At 49.3% G+C, this 15,590-nt stretch overlaps 1 protein-coding gene across 1 annotated transcript in view; it reads left to right on the forward strand.

Annotated features, from left to right (window-relative positions):
• The first annotated feature begins 4 nt into the window (after positions 1-4).
• PCCB (propionyl-CoA carboxylase subunit beta) overlaps positions 5-15,590 on the forward strand; it is a 75,709-nt gene continuing 60,123 nt past the window's right edge. The window contains exons 1-3 of the mRNA XM_075937379.2: positions 5-204; positions 8,125-8,244; positions 11,549-11,617. Coding sequence (XP_075793494.1) covers positions 37-204; positions 8,125-8,244; positions 11,549-11,617 — 357 coding nt within the window. The 5' untranslated portion in view covers positions 5-36. The remainder of the gene's footprint in view (positions 205-8,124; positions 8,245-11,548; positions 11,618-15,590) is intronic.

Here is a 15,590-nt window from a genome sequence, read left to right on the forward strand (position 1 = left end):
GGGCCGAGTCGTGCACGCGCCGAGCTGCTCTCGGCCATGGCCGCGCTCCGGCTCCTGCCCCGGCTCCTGCTGGTCCCGCGGGCGCGCCTGGTCCGGCCCCGCTCGGGCTGCGCCCGCAGCTCCGTGCCCCAGCGCATCGCCGAGAAGCGCCGCGCCGCGCTGCTGGGGGGCGGCCAGGCCCGCATCGATGCGCAGCACAAACGGGTGAGTCCCTCCGCCGGCCGGGCCCCTCCCGCCTCAGCCTGACCCCCCCACCAGCTGCCCCAGAGCCCGCCCCCCGCCTCTCCCGCCAGCTGCCCCCTGCCCCAGAGCCCGCCCCCCGCGCCAGCTGCCCCCTGCCCCCTGCCCCAGAGCCCGCCCCCCGCGCCAGCTGCCCCCTGCCCCAGAGCCTGACCCCCCCCCCCCCGAGTCCTTGGCCCTGGCCCGTCTGCCAACACCCCCAACTAACCCCAGACCTGATCTCTGGTGAGACCTGACCTGGACACCAGCCTCAGACTCTGGCCTCCCAGACCCTGGCACCAACCCCACCCTTTTCTGGGTTCCCTTGACTGGCCCACCCCATTTCTTCCCCCCTCACCTGTTATCAGCTGTGCTCGTTACTGTGGGGTGTGCTCATTATTAGGGTTATTCTTTTGGGGGAGGGGATAATAAGTCTATCAGTATGCTACTTGTGCTCTCCTACAGGGCTGTACTTCTCCCTGCTGCCAATTCCCTCCCAATGGAGCTCCCCTGCAGGAACTATGTTCCCCAGAAAACACTGACACTCCCATCCACAGTAACAGAGCACCTCTGAGAGGGTTAATCAGCGCTCACAAGCTGACCCCTTGTATGACTCTGGAGTAAGCAATGCTGAGCTGGGACCCTCATGTGCCCTTGGACTCAGTGGACTGGGTTTAATAGCACTTTAAGCTGCCACCTCATAGGCCCCCAGGTTCAGCACCTTCCTATCCCCATTTTCACGCCACAACTGTTCCGCTATTTGATGAGCAAACCCACAGGAGTTTTGGATGCTACAGTGATCTTTTGCTTGGGTACAAGGAGTATTATTGCAGAGTGAATAGAGAGACCAAAATACCCTTGAGGGAGAAAGAGAGGAGAGAGAGCAACAACTAGTTTAACAATGAAAGTTATTTATTGCTAGGTAGTAACCATACAAGGAGAGTCAAACAAACAAAACAGTTACAATATTAAATCTAACTTAAATCTGTTCACAAATGGTAGGGCTAGCAAACTAGAACTGATCACATAAAGCAGAGTCAGGAGGTTGCACCTGAGGGGGGAGTGTGGGAGGGGGAAGAGAGGGATCTCAGCACTCTGTGAAGCTTAATCCAGGTTCCCAGATGGTGATGGCAGCTGGGGTCCAGAGTGTTGGAGACAGGCAGAACAGAGCCCCCAGTGCAGTCAGTCAGTCAGGAGAAGTCCCAATGGAACTGAAGCAGACTTTAGATCCAGGCATCAGAACAGTTTTCTTGAGCAAGGGTAGGAGTTTTTGTAGGGACATAAACATGGTTCAAAAGGAACACTGGATTTGTTTATGGGTAAATAGATAGTTCAGGGGAATATTCTAAAGTTGTTTTGTTTAGGCTCAATAGAAACTGATCATTCCTGGCTGTGGGTGGTGTTCCTTGAGAGAGCTCATCGTGCAATTAGGCAGTTTCACTATTTTCCTTATTAATAGAGGATCTATTACTAAAATTGGTCTGATAATTAATGATCTGGGTGTGAGCAGGCATGGGTTCATTAGCATCCAGAGCAGAGATTTCCCACCAGACAGTGCTTTTCCGCTTTCAGTATCCCATTGTTCAGTCAAAACAAAAGGAAAAATTATGTAGCACTTTAAATACTAACAAGATGGTTTAATAGGTGACGCGCTATTGTTCAGTGTGCTTGTTTTGGAAGTGCTCTTCTCCATTCTGTATGCTAATATGAATGTCTGTCTGTTCAATCTGGGATGCAGATGAGGCTGGGGTGTTCCCTTAATCCTATCACATTTCTCCAGAGGGGTTTAGGTGTGTGTTCCTCTGCTTTTTCATTCCTTTGTCATTGGTTCATGCAGAGGCCCTGGGGAGGGGAGTGTCTTCCATGAGCATCATGCCCTGGCTCCCCAAGAACACAGGGCTGACAGGTGTCCATGTCTTGGTTCCCCAAGAACACAGAGCTGGTAGGTAACACACCAGCCTGACATCTCCAAACCTCAAATTGATTCCCTTACCCCCAAATCCTTCCCTATCCCCTAATCCCTGACTCTCTGCTGCCTGCCCCCACACACCCCCTCTAACCAACACTGATGCCTGTGCAGCCACTTCTTGAGGGCCGTGTGACCTTTGCAGTGATTCCGCACGCACACTTCCATGTACTCCGTCCCAACCTCCTCTGGGACCAGAGGAGTATGACTTAAACCACCACCATCCCATTCTTGCCAATGGGTCTGGGTGATTAGCTCTCTCCTAGCAGGTTGGGCTATGATGAGACTGGTCTCCACTTGCTCTTACTGGAAGAGGTCCCCAACCCACTTCTTTGTAAAGAACTAGATTTACCCATTGTTGCTTGAGTCCTTAACTCAATTAATTTTGGTTTTTGGAAAATAATATGAAAATGTCCGTGCTTCATTTAAATTATTGCTCGCGGTTGGGGATGAAGGGTTCAGTATGCAGGCTGCCCCAGCGAGAGAGGACTGCCGCAGCTCTCTCTCACCACAGCAGTGTGGGGCCACGCTAGAAGTGCCTCTCCATGCAGCTGCCATGGGCACAGCCAGGGGAGGGGTGCATGTCTCCCAGCTGGGGTGGATCCAGATTCTTCTGCCCCCTGTGCTCTTCAACCAGAATGAGGAATGCAGCAAACGGTAAACTTCCCCTTGCTCCCTGACAGAAGAAAAGCCAGCAATGTTCTCCATACAAATCGGGGGCGGGGGATCTTCAGCCCTCCCTAAAGGGCACTGAGGGGAGGAGGGGGCTGTGTGAGAGATTGAATTGGGTTAGTTGTGAAAGGATTACTTCTGTGTGCTTTCTGCCATTAGAAAAAATAAGCCTAACATCAAAACAAATTGTTCAGAGTAAATAGAAACAGACACTGCACTTCGCAGCTTTTTAACAGGACTTCTCAGGGATCACCCATCACCTCTGTCCTGATGTTCTCTCCAGAAATAATGGCGTTTCCTTTCCTGCTGTTTTCCACTTTCAGTTTATGTATTGTTTGCCTTAACTGATATTTAGATTACTTTCATTGTTTTAAATACTGTGGGAAGAGGTCAGGCAGTGGCTTAGTGAAACAAATGGTAGAATCATAGAATACTAGAACTGGAAGGGACCTCTAGAGGACATTGAATTCAGTCCCCTGCCCTCAAGGCAGGACCAAGCACTGTCTAGATCAGGGGTCGGCAACCTATGCCTCGTAAGCCAGATACGGCTCTTCTGGAGCCCCAACTCAGCCCCCCAGCTGCCCTCACACCAGGGAGCCAATGCTGGTGCTACAGCCTAACTGCCTCCAACAAGATTGGAACACCAGCACCAGGTTCCTGAAGGGGAGAGGGAGCAGGATGGGGAGAGAAAGCCCTGAGCCTCCTTGCTGGATCTGGCGTACGGGTAACAAAAAGGCTCCATGTGCCGCCCTTTTCCTTCTCCTGGTGTGCGGGAAACCAGGAAGCAAAAATGGCTCCATGTGCTGCCATTGTCTTTCTCCTGGGAAACAGTTCCTGGAGGCTTTCCCTGCAAATCCTGCCTGGTGAATCGGAGCAGCGAGGGGCATGTTACGTGTGGTGTGAAAGCAAGTAAGTGGCCCCTCCCAACCCCAGACCCCATACTCACTTACCCCCTCCCCTCCCCCCGGCCAGACAGCCTGCCCCCAGTACGCTTCTGCCCCCTGGCCAGACTCATTACCCCCAGCCCACTCCTGCCTCCTAGCCAGATACCCTGCCCCCAGTGCACTCCTGCTGCATGTCCCTGGCCAAACACCCTACTGCCAACCCTCTCCTGCACCCTACCTCCCACCTAGATCTCGCACCCTCACCCCTCCTACACCTTATCTCCTGCCCAGATCCTGCACCCCCATCCCTATCCCATTCACTGGCAACCCTGTCCCTCACACTTAACCCCTCATTTTTGGCCCCAGCCCAGAGCCGGGGGGGGGGGGGGGCGCAAAATCCACTAACCCTGGAACCCCAGAAGAGTAAACCTGGCCTGAGGCCTTGAACCTCAGTCCTCCCTGTCCCTCCCCCCACCATGGGGATGAAGCACCACGGGAGTGAGGTGTTTCAGTTGGGGGCCTCATCAGTGAGAGTTGGGGTGGTTTAGAGGACTTTTTGCTTCTCATTTGTGTGGACCCGGACTGATTTTTCTGTGGGTAAGTAGTCCCCAACCCAAAAAAGGTTCCTCACCCCTGCCATAAATAAAAACAATGTTGAAACCTTTTGTGTTGGACATAGTATTTTTACTTTATTTAAAAACAAGCCTGGCCAACAAGCCCCCAATTGGGACCCACCCCCATCTGGCCAGAGTATCATAACACTCCTGCAGCCCCCACTCACCAACCCTGAGCCCAACATACCCCCATCCCCAGTCCCCTGCCATAACAGTCCTGCATCCCCCACCACAGCCTTGTGCACTGAGTCCATCATGCACCCAAATCCCTTGCCCTGATCCCTTCATACACCGCAACCCTAACTCCTGCACCCCCACATCCCCAGCCCCCTGCCACAAGATTGACAAAAAACAGGCTGAATGTGTGCACAAAGTTGGATTTGACCAGTTATGATGTAAACTTCAAAGAAATGTGTGAAAAGATGCAGCAGCAGAAGTCTGTGAGTACAGTGTTTCCTTTGTGCTGCTATTTATCATTGTCAATTATCACTAATATTAAGTTGTATATTTACAGTCATGCATAGGGGCTTTCTTATTTGGCTCTTTGTTGACCACTTCTTCTGAATTTTGATGTAGTTTTGCTCTTTGGGATGAAAAGGTTGCCAACCGCTGGTCTAGATCATCCCTGGTAGATGTCTATCCATCCTACTCTTAAATATCTCCAGTGATGGAGATTCCAGTTCCCCTAAGCAATTTATTCCAGTGTTTAACCACTCTGACAGGAAGTTTTTCCTAATGTCCAACCTAAACCTCCCTTGCTGCAATTTAAGCCCCTTGCTTCTTGTCCTATCCTCAGAGGCCAAGGAGAACTATTTTTCTCCCTCCTCCTTTTAGCACCCTTTTAGATACTTGAAATCTGCTATCATATCTCCCTTCAGTCTTCTCTTTTCTAAACTAAACAAGGCCAATTCTTTCAGTCTTCCCTCATAGGTCATGTTTTCTAGACCTTTAATCTTTTTTATTGCTCTTCTCTGGACCCTCTAATTTCTCCACCTCTTTCTTGAAATGTGGTGCCCAGAACTGGACACAATACTCCAGCTGAGACATAATCAGCACAGAGTGAAGCGGAAGAATGACTTCTCGTGTCTTGCTCACAACACTGCTTAATGCATCCCAGAATCATGTTTGCTTTTTAAAACAGCGTCACGCTGTTGACTCACGATTAACTTGTCCATTGTGACACCTAAATCCTTTTCAGCAGTACTCCTTCCTAGACAATCACTTCCCATTCTGTATGTGTGAAACTCATTGTTCCTTCCTAAGTGAAGTACTTTGCATTTGTCCATATTAAACTTCATCCTATTTACCTCAGACCATTTTTCTAGTTTGTCCAGATCGTTTTGAATTTTGACCCTATCCTCCAAAGCACTTGCAAATCCTCCCGGTTTGGTATCATCTGCAAACTTAATAATTATATTCTCTATGCCTTTATCTAAATCGTTGATAGAGATGCAGCCGTTTTAGTCTGGTCTAGCTGAAACAAAAGACAGAAGTATGTAGCATTTTAAAGACTAACAAGATGGTTTATTAGGTGATGAGCTTTTGTGGGCCAGACCCACTTCCTCACATCAATATGTGGAAGAAAATCAGCGCAACCACATATACCAAAGTGATACAATCAAAAAAATGAACACGTGAAATTGACAAATCAAATTTTAGAAAAGAGTGGGGGTGAGGGGGGAAGGTTAGTGTCTGTGAGGTAATGACATGGGGTGATAATAGGGGAAGTTTCTCTGCGGTAATGACATTAGGGGTGATAATTGGGGAAGCTATCTTTGTAATGGGTGAGATAATTAGAGTCTTTGTTTAAACCCATACATAAAGTGTCAAATTTAAGCATGAATGACAGTTCTGAAGCTTCTCATTGAAATCTGGAGTTAAAGTCTCTTTGAAGCAATATGCATGTTTTAAGGTCATTGAGGGAATGGTCAGTCTGGCTGAAATGGCAAGCAACAGCTTTCTCTCTGTGAGAGTGTCTTATGTCTGTTTTGTGTGCATTGATTCTTTGGCGAAGTGTCTGAGACGTTTGTCCAATGTACATTGCAGACGGAAACTTTAGGCACATGATGGCATTATATTTCTGGATGAACAGGAATATGTGTTCTTGATCTTGTAACTGGCATGGTTAGGTCCAATAATGGTGTCAGCAGAGTAAATATGTGGAGAAAGCTGGCACCGGGGTTTGTTGCAAGGGAAAGTCCCAAAACACACCCTGTGAAACCCCACTTGTTACACCGTTCCAGAATGATTGTGAATCATTAATATCTACTCTCTGGGAACTGTTATCCAGACAGTTATGCACCTACTTTATAGTAGCCCCATTTAGGTTGTATTTCCCTAATTTATTGATAAGTCATATAAGACCGTGTCAAATGCCTTACTAAAGTCAAGTATATCACGTCCACCACTTCTCCTTTATCCACAAGGCTTGTTATCCAATCAAAAAAAGCTATCAGATTGGTTTGACATGATTTGTTCTTTACAAATCCATATTGGCTGTTACCTGTCACTTTATTATCTTCCAGGTGTTTGCAGATTAATTCCTTAATTACTTGTTCCATTATCTTTCCTGGCACAGAAGTTAAACTGACTGGTCTGTAGTTTCTTGGGTTGTTCTTATTTCCGTTTTTATAGATGGGCACTATATCCGCCCTTTTCCAGTCTTCTGGAATCTCTCTTGACTTCCATTAGTTTTCAAAGATGATAACTAAAGGCTCAGATACCTCCAAGTTCCTTGAGTATTCTGGGATGCGTTTCATCAGGCCCTGGTGACTTGAAGATATCTAATTTTCTAAGTAATTTTTAACTTGTTCTTTTTTATTTTAACTTCTAAACCTACCCCATTTCCACTAGCATTCATTGTTAGGCATTCCTTCATCATCAGACTTCTCAGTGAAGACCGAAACACAGAAGTCATTAAGCACCTCTGCCATTTCCAAGTTTCTTGTTATTGTTTCTCCCTCTTCACTGAGCAATGGGCCTACCCTGTCTTTAGTTTTCCTCTTGCTTCCAGTATACTTGTAGGACCTTATCTTTCAACTCTCTGAGTTTACTAAACTCTGTCTTCCTGAAATCCATAAAGTCTCAGATACAGGCCCCTGGCAGACAGCATACCTCCCCAGATGACATGTCAGGGCAAGAGATGGGTGCCTCTGTTCCCCTCAGAAGAGTGTCGCCAACCACCACTACCCTATATTTCCTTCTCGCAATCAAGGCTGCAGACCTCCCAGCCTTGGGGGTAGAAGGCTTCTCCTCTTCTGCTTTAGGGTGTGATTCCTTATGTCCCATGGCCAAAACAGTGTAACGGTTCTCCAGAATCACGGCGGGAGGGTTGGGAGTAGAAGTGGAGCACTGCCTGCTGCCAGAAGTGACCAGCTGCCAGTGTCCTGCCTGAGTCAGAGCCATCCCCTCCTCCATCAGTGGTGTGTCAGCAGTCTTTTGTAGTGGGAGAGCTACCTCAGACTCAGCTGTCTCCACATGAGTACTCTCAAGGAATTCCTCGTGGATTCGGATGCTCCTCAGCCTAGCTAGCCACCTCCTGCTGTAGCTCTCCCACCTGCTTCCTGAGAGATTCCACCAGCAGGCACCTTTCACATTGGTTGTTCTCCCCAGCCTGGATTTCAGTAAGGGATGAAATGGGGGGGTGCTTCTGAGTTCTTTGATAAATATATTAACCCTCATGTGTTTTCTTTCAGTGGTATTAAGTTCTGTCTTGCCAGGATGTTTAACCAGATAACAGTCCTGTTAAATGTTGTCTGCTGCATTTCAGGGAAAGCTGACGGCGAGGGAGCGAATTCTTCTGTTGCTGGATCCTGGCAGTTTTGTTGAGTATGACATGTTCGTGGAGCACAGGTGCGCAGACTTTGGGATGGAGTCTGATCAGAATAAGGTATTTCTTGTGCTTTTTAATGCTTAGGGCAATAAATTGTTCTCCTTATTCAGTGAGGATAGGACAAGAATCATACAATCCTAGGGCTGGAAGAGACCTCAGGAGGTCATCGAGTCCAGCCCCCTACCCAAAGAAGGACCAACCCTAACTAAATCATCCCAGCCAGGGCTTTGTCAAGCTGGGACTTAAAAACTTCTAGGGATGGAGATTCTACCTACTACCTCCCTAGGTAACCCATTCCAGTGCTTCACCACCCTCCTAGTGACCCATTCCAGTGCTTCACCACCCTCCTAGTGAAATAGTTTTTCCTAATATCCAACCTAGACCTCCCCCACTGCAACTTGAGACCATTGCTCCTTGTTCTGCCATCCGTCACTACTGAGAACAGCCTCTCTCCAGCCTCTTTGGAACCTCCCTTCAGGAAGCTGAAGGCTGCTCTCAAATCCCCCCTCACTCTTCTGCAGACTAGAAGAATCTAGCAACGGAAATTTAGGTTAGATGTTAGGAAAATTTTTCTAAATGTAAAGGTAGTTAAGCACTGGAACAAATTGTCTAAAGAGATTGTGGGATCTTTATCATTGAAGGTTTTAAGAACAGGTCAGACAAACACCTGCCAGGAATGTTCTAGATCAGTGTTTCTCAAAGTGGGTTGCGAGCCTGCTTTGGGAAAGCAGCTAGCAGACCTGTGCCACTTTGTTCTCCTAAAGCGGCGTTTCCCAATTTTATTTGGCCATGGAACCCTTTTAAACTCAAAAGAATTTTGCGGAACCCCTAATAACAGTCTAATATATGGAGCTGAAAAAGTAGACCACAGATAAATAAGGATAATAATAAACAAATGCTAAACAAGGTCATGAGATGAACATTTAGTTTAATTGAACATATTTAAAAACAAAAATCACATTTAATGTGTACAAAAACAAATTTAAATCATAAAATGTTATTGTTATGGAATTTTCTCGCGGAAACCTTATTTTCACTTCACGGAACCTCGGGGTTCCTCAGAACACCATTTGGGAAACACTGTCCTAAAGGATCCATAGCCACAGAGCCTCACAGCTCTCACTGGCTTCATTGTTTCCAGCCAGAGGCCGCCATGGGAAGTGGCGGCTGGGGCCACACCGATCCTTCCCCCTGCTCAGCAAGCATCTTAGGTGGTAAGGTGTGTGTGTCCTGGCATAAGGCAATTAATCCTATTCTTTGTTACTTCCCTCTCACGTGAGTACAATTGGTCTTTTATATCACTTTGATTTAGACAAGTCCATCTTAGTACTAGAGCAATTATGTCAAGCTCTTTCTGTGACATGGGCTTAATTATAGTCTGGAGCAGAAGCTGGCAAAATACAGTCTGTAGGGCCACCAGACCTACAGATCCAGCCTACTGCTGTCCCATAGCCCAGGCAGCAGGCCAGTATGAGCTGCCTGGGCTGTGTTTGCAGTGCAGGCAGCATGTAGAGGGCCCCTTAAAAGGGGCATGTGGCACACAGACACACACATGGCCCTTGCAGCCAGCTGCTTGGAGCGGCGTATGGGGATGAAGCAGAGAGGGAGTCTGCCAGAAGGTTCCTCTGGGCTGCTGGCCAGGAGCTGCCTAGAGTAAGTGCCTCCCGACCAGATTCTTCCCCTGGTACCCCAACCCTTCTCCCAACTCTCTGCCCAGGTCACAACCCAAACCCCTGTAGTCCCTCCTGCACACCTGCCCCAGATCACAACTGCCTCCCAGGCCCTGCACCCCCTCCTACATCCCTCCTCCAGGTCAGAGCAAATGCCAGCTTGTTTGGTTAACTCTGACTTCAGGACACAGTGCTGAGATGGCTTTGTAATAAAAGAATAAATCTGTTAGCGTGATAGCTTTTTAGAGGTGTATGTTAATGTTCTTTCATTGTCCTCTGCCAGCGGTCCAGACAGTCAAGTGAATCCCATTCCTTTGTTTAGAGCAAGGGTGGGTAATAACTTTTGATGGGGGGGGGACACTCCGAGATTTTGGAAAGTGGTCAAGGGCCACACTCTTCCATAGTATTAATGGAGGAGGTATGGGATCTGGGATGGAGGCTGGGTGCAGAGGGGAACTTGGGGTATGGGACTGAGGTGCAGGTAGGAGTGTGGGGTCTAGGAGGGAGTTTGGGTGAAGGAGGCAGTTGTGACCTGGGGTACAAGCGTTTGGGTTGTGACCTAGAGCAGGAGGAGGTTGAGACAGAGGATTGGAGTGTAGAGGCTGGGAGGGAGTATCAGTTTGGGGTGGGCAGAGGGTTGGGGGGAGAAGGGGCTGGGGTGCCGGTGGCAGGCTTTGGCCAGGAGACTTGGGTGACTCCCAGCAGCCCAGCACGTTTCTCAGGCAGATTCCCTGACTGCTCTGCCCCTGCACTGGCTTCAGGGGCCATGTACATCTGTGAATTAACTACAAGCCTTGAGGGGATTGGGGGTGGTGCTTCACGTACTGCCTGTTCTTCAAACAGGCAGCTCCCATTGGCCAGAAACTGGCCAGTATGATTGTGCTGGGGGCAGGGACAGCGGGTGAAGCCTCTCCCCCTTCCCCTGGGCTCAGAGCTATGAAAGACAAACAGCCAGGCAGACACTTTTCTGAGCAGCGTATGGAGGGGCAGGACAAGCAGTGAGCTGCTTGAGAAATGTGCTGGGCTGCTGGGAGTCACCCAAGTGAGTCTCCGGTATCCACGGGCTGGATCTGGTGGCGTGGCAGGATAGGCCCCGGGCTGTGTTCACACATGAGTAAGCACATGACGTGCCCTATCTTCCAAATCTATTTAAGAAAATATTTCCAGTATGCCCGTATCATCTGAATAAAATCCATATATATTACACCATGATTTTTATTTTCAGGAACCGCATGTGGCCAGTTTACATATGGTACCTTACCTGACAGCTTTTAGATACGTGTTATGATCACAGCGTGTTGGGGATAATGAGTGTGTCAGGTCTGACATGCATGCTAGTTGGCATTGGTGGGCTCCGAGGAGCACAGCGTACCAATAACTGTGTTTCCTTGCATTTTAATGTTTAGTTTCAGTGTCACATTAACACCTCAATTTTCTGAAGTTTAAACAAAGCTACAGAGTTCTCATCATTTTTCCCTATTAAGTTTTATTTATTGCTTATATTATAGTAGCCCCAAAATGTCCTTATCGGGATTGGGGACTGCTTGTGACCACCATAAACAAAGAAAAAGAGACAGCCCCATTCCCAGGCTAACAAATACTTTGGGTGTGAATTCAGAAGACGTTGATATAATTATTTTAATGAATCTGATTACTGCTCTGACCTACGTGTTCTTTACTCTTTCATGCAGTATCCTGGAGACAGTGTGGTAACTGGCCAAGGCTGTATTAATGGGAGACTGGCTTATGTCTTCAGTCAGGTATTCTTTTGCTTTGTGTCAATTATATGTTGTGAGTTTGACCTTTCAAACTTGCTAATCTTTTGTAAATTCAGTTTCAGTTGTGTTTGTCTTCTAGAATATCTAAATTATGTAAATTGTCCCTTGAGCTAATATTGTTCCAACATAACAGTGTGATCATTTTGCAACGGGTGGCAGCAGGGTAATAGAAGTGGTCTAACAATGTGTAACTGTGGGTGAGGGGGCAGTTAGGCAAGGAGAGGCCCACAGGGTTGATGATAAACGCCATTGTGTGAGAGATGGGAATCAGGAACCTGGGTGGTAAGAGTTGAACCTAGAACCGTGGTTACCAATGCATTGCTCACGATCTACTCGTCAATCCTGGGGGTCTGACCGGTTGATCGCAAGGCTTTTGGGGGCCCCTCACTGCCCCCACCCCCCAAGATGAATGCCGTGCTGATGCTACCTCCAGGAACAACGGAGGTAGTGCGGGCTTCCAGCAAGGTGGGGAGAGTTCTGCAGCCGCGCGCCTGGTACAGGAAGTGTGTGGGCTGCTCTTCTTCCCCCCTGAACAGCCGGTGCGGTACTTACAATTCTGGTCCGTTGCACGCTGGGGACTTTGTTCCCCTGCTGCCTTCCTGCACACAGAGAAAGGGTTGGGTGTCCGGGACTACGCCGGCTCTGGCTGCTCAGGCAGCGCGTGCTGCCTTGGGAAGGGGAGGAGTAAGGCGCAAGCTTCCCGAGCGGTAGCAGTTGGCATGAGCTGGGACTCCCTCCTTCCCCGCAGGCAGGCAGCAGGGGAATAAAGTCCCCAGCCTGCTGGCTCCAGCTGTTTGGGCAGCACATGCTGCCCAAGCGGTTGGGGCTGGCGTGATCTGGGACTCCCCGTTTACACTGCCCGAGCAGCTGGAGCCGGTGTGCTGGGGACTTTATTCCCCTGCTGCCTGCCTGCGGGGGAGGGGGGAGTCCCAGTGCACACCAACCACAACCGCTCGGGAAGCTTGTGCCTTACTCCTCCCCTCCCCATGGCAGCACGCGCTACCTGAGCAGCCAGAGCCAGTGCTGTCCCTGACACCCAACCCCTTCCCCGCGCGCAGAAAGGCAGAAGGGGAACAAATTCCCCAGCGCGCGAAGGACCGGCATTTTAGGTTGGGGCTGTCTGGGACTCTCCTCCTCCCCTCCACTCCCCAAGGAAGAGGGGAATAAAGTCTCGAGCATGCCAGCTGGAGCCGGCGTGGTCCAGGGCTCCCCATCCCCCCCGTTCCCAGCCCGCACAGGAAGGCATCAGGCTACACAATGAACCAGTGTTTCAGGTACTGTGCTACTGTTTAGGGCTTGGGGGAGCAGCCCACTCACTTCTTGGGCCTTGGCCTGCAGCTGCAGGATCCCCAGGTACTGGTCCCTGTCCCCTCCCCCTGCCCAAACCCCCGAAAGTACCCTGCCCCAGCACCCAGTGGCCCAGCACCCTGTCCTTTGCCCCACCCATTGGCACCCTACCCTGTCCCGGTACCCCCTGGCACCCTTCCCCAATATCATGCCTCCTGCTCCCACCAGTACAGCAGGGGCCACATTAATGAGGCTTGTGGGGGTTTTGGAGGAGTTTTATTTTGCATCCACTTGTGTGGCCCCAACTGACTTTTCTGTGGGTCAGTGACCCCTGACTCAAAACTGGTTCCCTGCCCTTCTCATAAATAAAGACAATGCAGAAACTTTTTGTGTTTGATACAGTATTTTATTTAAAAATGAAGCCTGGCCAACAAACCCCCAATTGGGGCCAAGCCCCCATCTGCCCACAGCATCATAACATTCCTGCACTCCCCCAGACCCTAGATCTTAACCTATCATACACTGAAACCCCCTGCCCTGAGCCCCTCACATACGCCAACCCAAATTTCTGCACCCTCATACCCAGAAGCCTGTGGCTTGCTTAGTACCCCATCCATACATCTGACCCCAACACTGCCTGGCCTGGAGCCTCCTCCCCGAGCCAGCGTGCCCTTCTCCACCTCCTCCTGCATCCAGATTTCCTCCCAGAGCTTGCACTTCTCACCCCTTCCCACACCCAAATCCCTCATTGCCACCCCAGAGCCTACACATCCTGCCTCAACCCAGTGAGAGTACGGCTAGACTGCAGGAGTTTTTCAGGGTTCCAGAGATATCCCAGGAAAACTCTTCTGCATCCAGGGATGTGTTTGTTCTTCTGCTCTTTTTAGTGGCAGAGCAAATGTGCTCTTTCGGTCACCCCTATATTCCTTTTTCCACGAGGAATAAGGAGGTTTCCAAAAGAAGGGGTTTTTCTGACATTTGGTCTAGTCTAGACAGGCCAATGTTGGAAAAACCTCTTCCTACAAAAGAATTGGGGAAAAAAGCAGCAGTATAAGGGTTGCAGATAGCAAGGGATGGAGAGGAGGAGAATAGAGAGGAAGGGGCGGGGGTTCGAGGAAGGGGCGGCGGTAGATCTTGGCTTGTTCTGTCATTTAAAAAGTGATCTTGGGTGTAAAAAGGTCGGAGACCACTGGCCTAGAAGGTGAGGAGACTGATGTTTGTGGAAAACAGGGAGCCAGTGAGAATCTTTTAGCATGAGGGCACTGTTATTAGCAAGGTTAATAAAGCTTGATGCTGATGCCTTAGTGGACTGGTGTTTTGAGATGACTTGAGTTGGGAGTTTGAGTAAGCCAGGCATTAATTCATGATGAAGTGATCAGTGCATGGTGTGCACTGGTTCAGGTATATTGAGTTAGATGGAATAAATGGGTCCAAAGAGAGATGTTAACATAACCCAGTTACTGCCCACCATTAAACAAGGTTCAGGGTTTGGTATTCAGACCTCAGCTTGCTTAATATCATTGTAAACACACTTAGAATCTTTTTAACCTGTAAATGGTTAAAGCATTTGAAATGTGAAATATTAAATAAGGCTTTTATTTTAGCAACATTGCTTTTTCTCTTTAGCTGGAGAGTTTTTAGAAAAAAGAAATCCTTTTGTTTGACAGTGTCTTAAATGCTATTTAAAATGGTAATAACTGTCCTTTCTAGACTAGAAAATACATTAGTTGAAATGTGCTGCAGTTGCTGGTGCCATTGAAGTCCAATCCCATTTCCTAAGAAGACAAAACAAGACAAACATACACAAAAGGAGAGAGAAAAAAAGAAGCAAAGGTAGAAAATTGGATCTTCGGTCTCTGGACTGAGTTGTTTCTTGTTTGAAACATACTCCTGAAAAAACTTCATAGCACCCAGTGTTTTAAACTGCTCCTAGACCTGGACAACTTGTACTAACATGGAGCTGTTTAAGGCATTGCTTTTATTTGCGCCTCTGTCACAGGTATATAGACCCATTTTGGCTCGTTGTGTTTTTAGTTCGACACTTCTTTTGTTTACCACTCATGATCTCAATGCAATCCTTGAATTTATCAGTAGACCTCTTTACAGTAAACTTCCGATAATCCGGCACCTTTAGCACCCAGGGGGTGCCGGATTATCAGATATGCCGGACTATTGGAAGGGGGGCTATGACGTGTCTGGGGTGGGGGGGAGATGCCACCTCAGACTCCTCTAACCCCCCCCCCCTTCCGATAGTCCAGCTCTGCCCCAGGCGTCCCCGATTCAGACGCTGCTGGTCAGTTTCAGCAGTGGCTGAATCCGGGACACCTGGGACAGAGCAGCTGGGGTGCTGCCAGGTTGGTCCCACAGCGCTGAGGGGCGGGTGCTACGGGACCAACTTGGCAGCACCCCAGCTGCTCTGCCCCAGGCATCCCCGATGAAGTCGCTGCTGAAACTGATCAGCGGCTTGCATCGGGGATGCCTGGGGCAGAGCAGCTGGGGTGCTGCCAAGTTGGTCCCGTAGCGCCGCTCCTCGGTGCTGCGGGGCCAACCTGGCAGCACTCCAGCTGCTCTTCCACAGGCGTCCCCAAGAGCAGCTGGGGTGCTGTCCGGTTGGTCCCGCAGCCCTGAGGGGCAGCACTACGGGACCAACCTGGCAGCACCCCACCTG

Source organism: Pelodiscus sinensis, chromosome 10, assembly GCF_052426305.1.
Source record: "Pelodiscus sinensis isolate ZL-2025 chromosome 10, ASM5242630v1, whole genome shotgun sequence".
Taxonomy (NCBI): Eukaryota; Metazoa; Chordata; order Testudines; family Trionychidae; genus Pelodiscus; species Pelodiscus sinensis.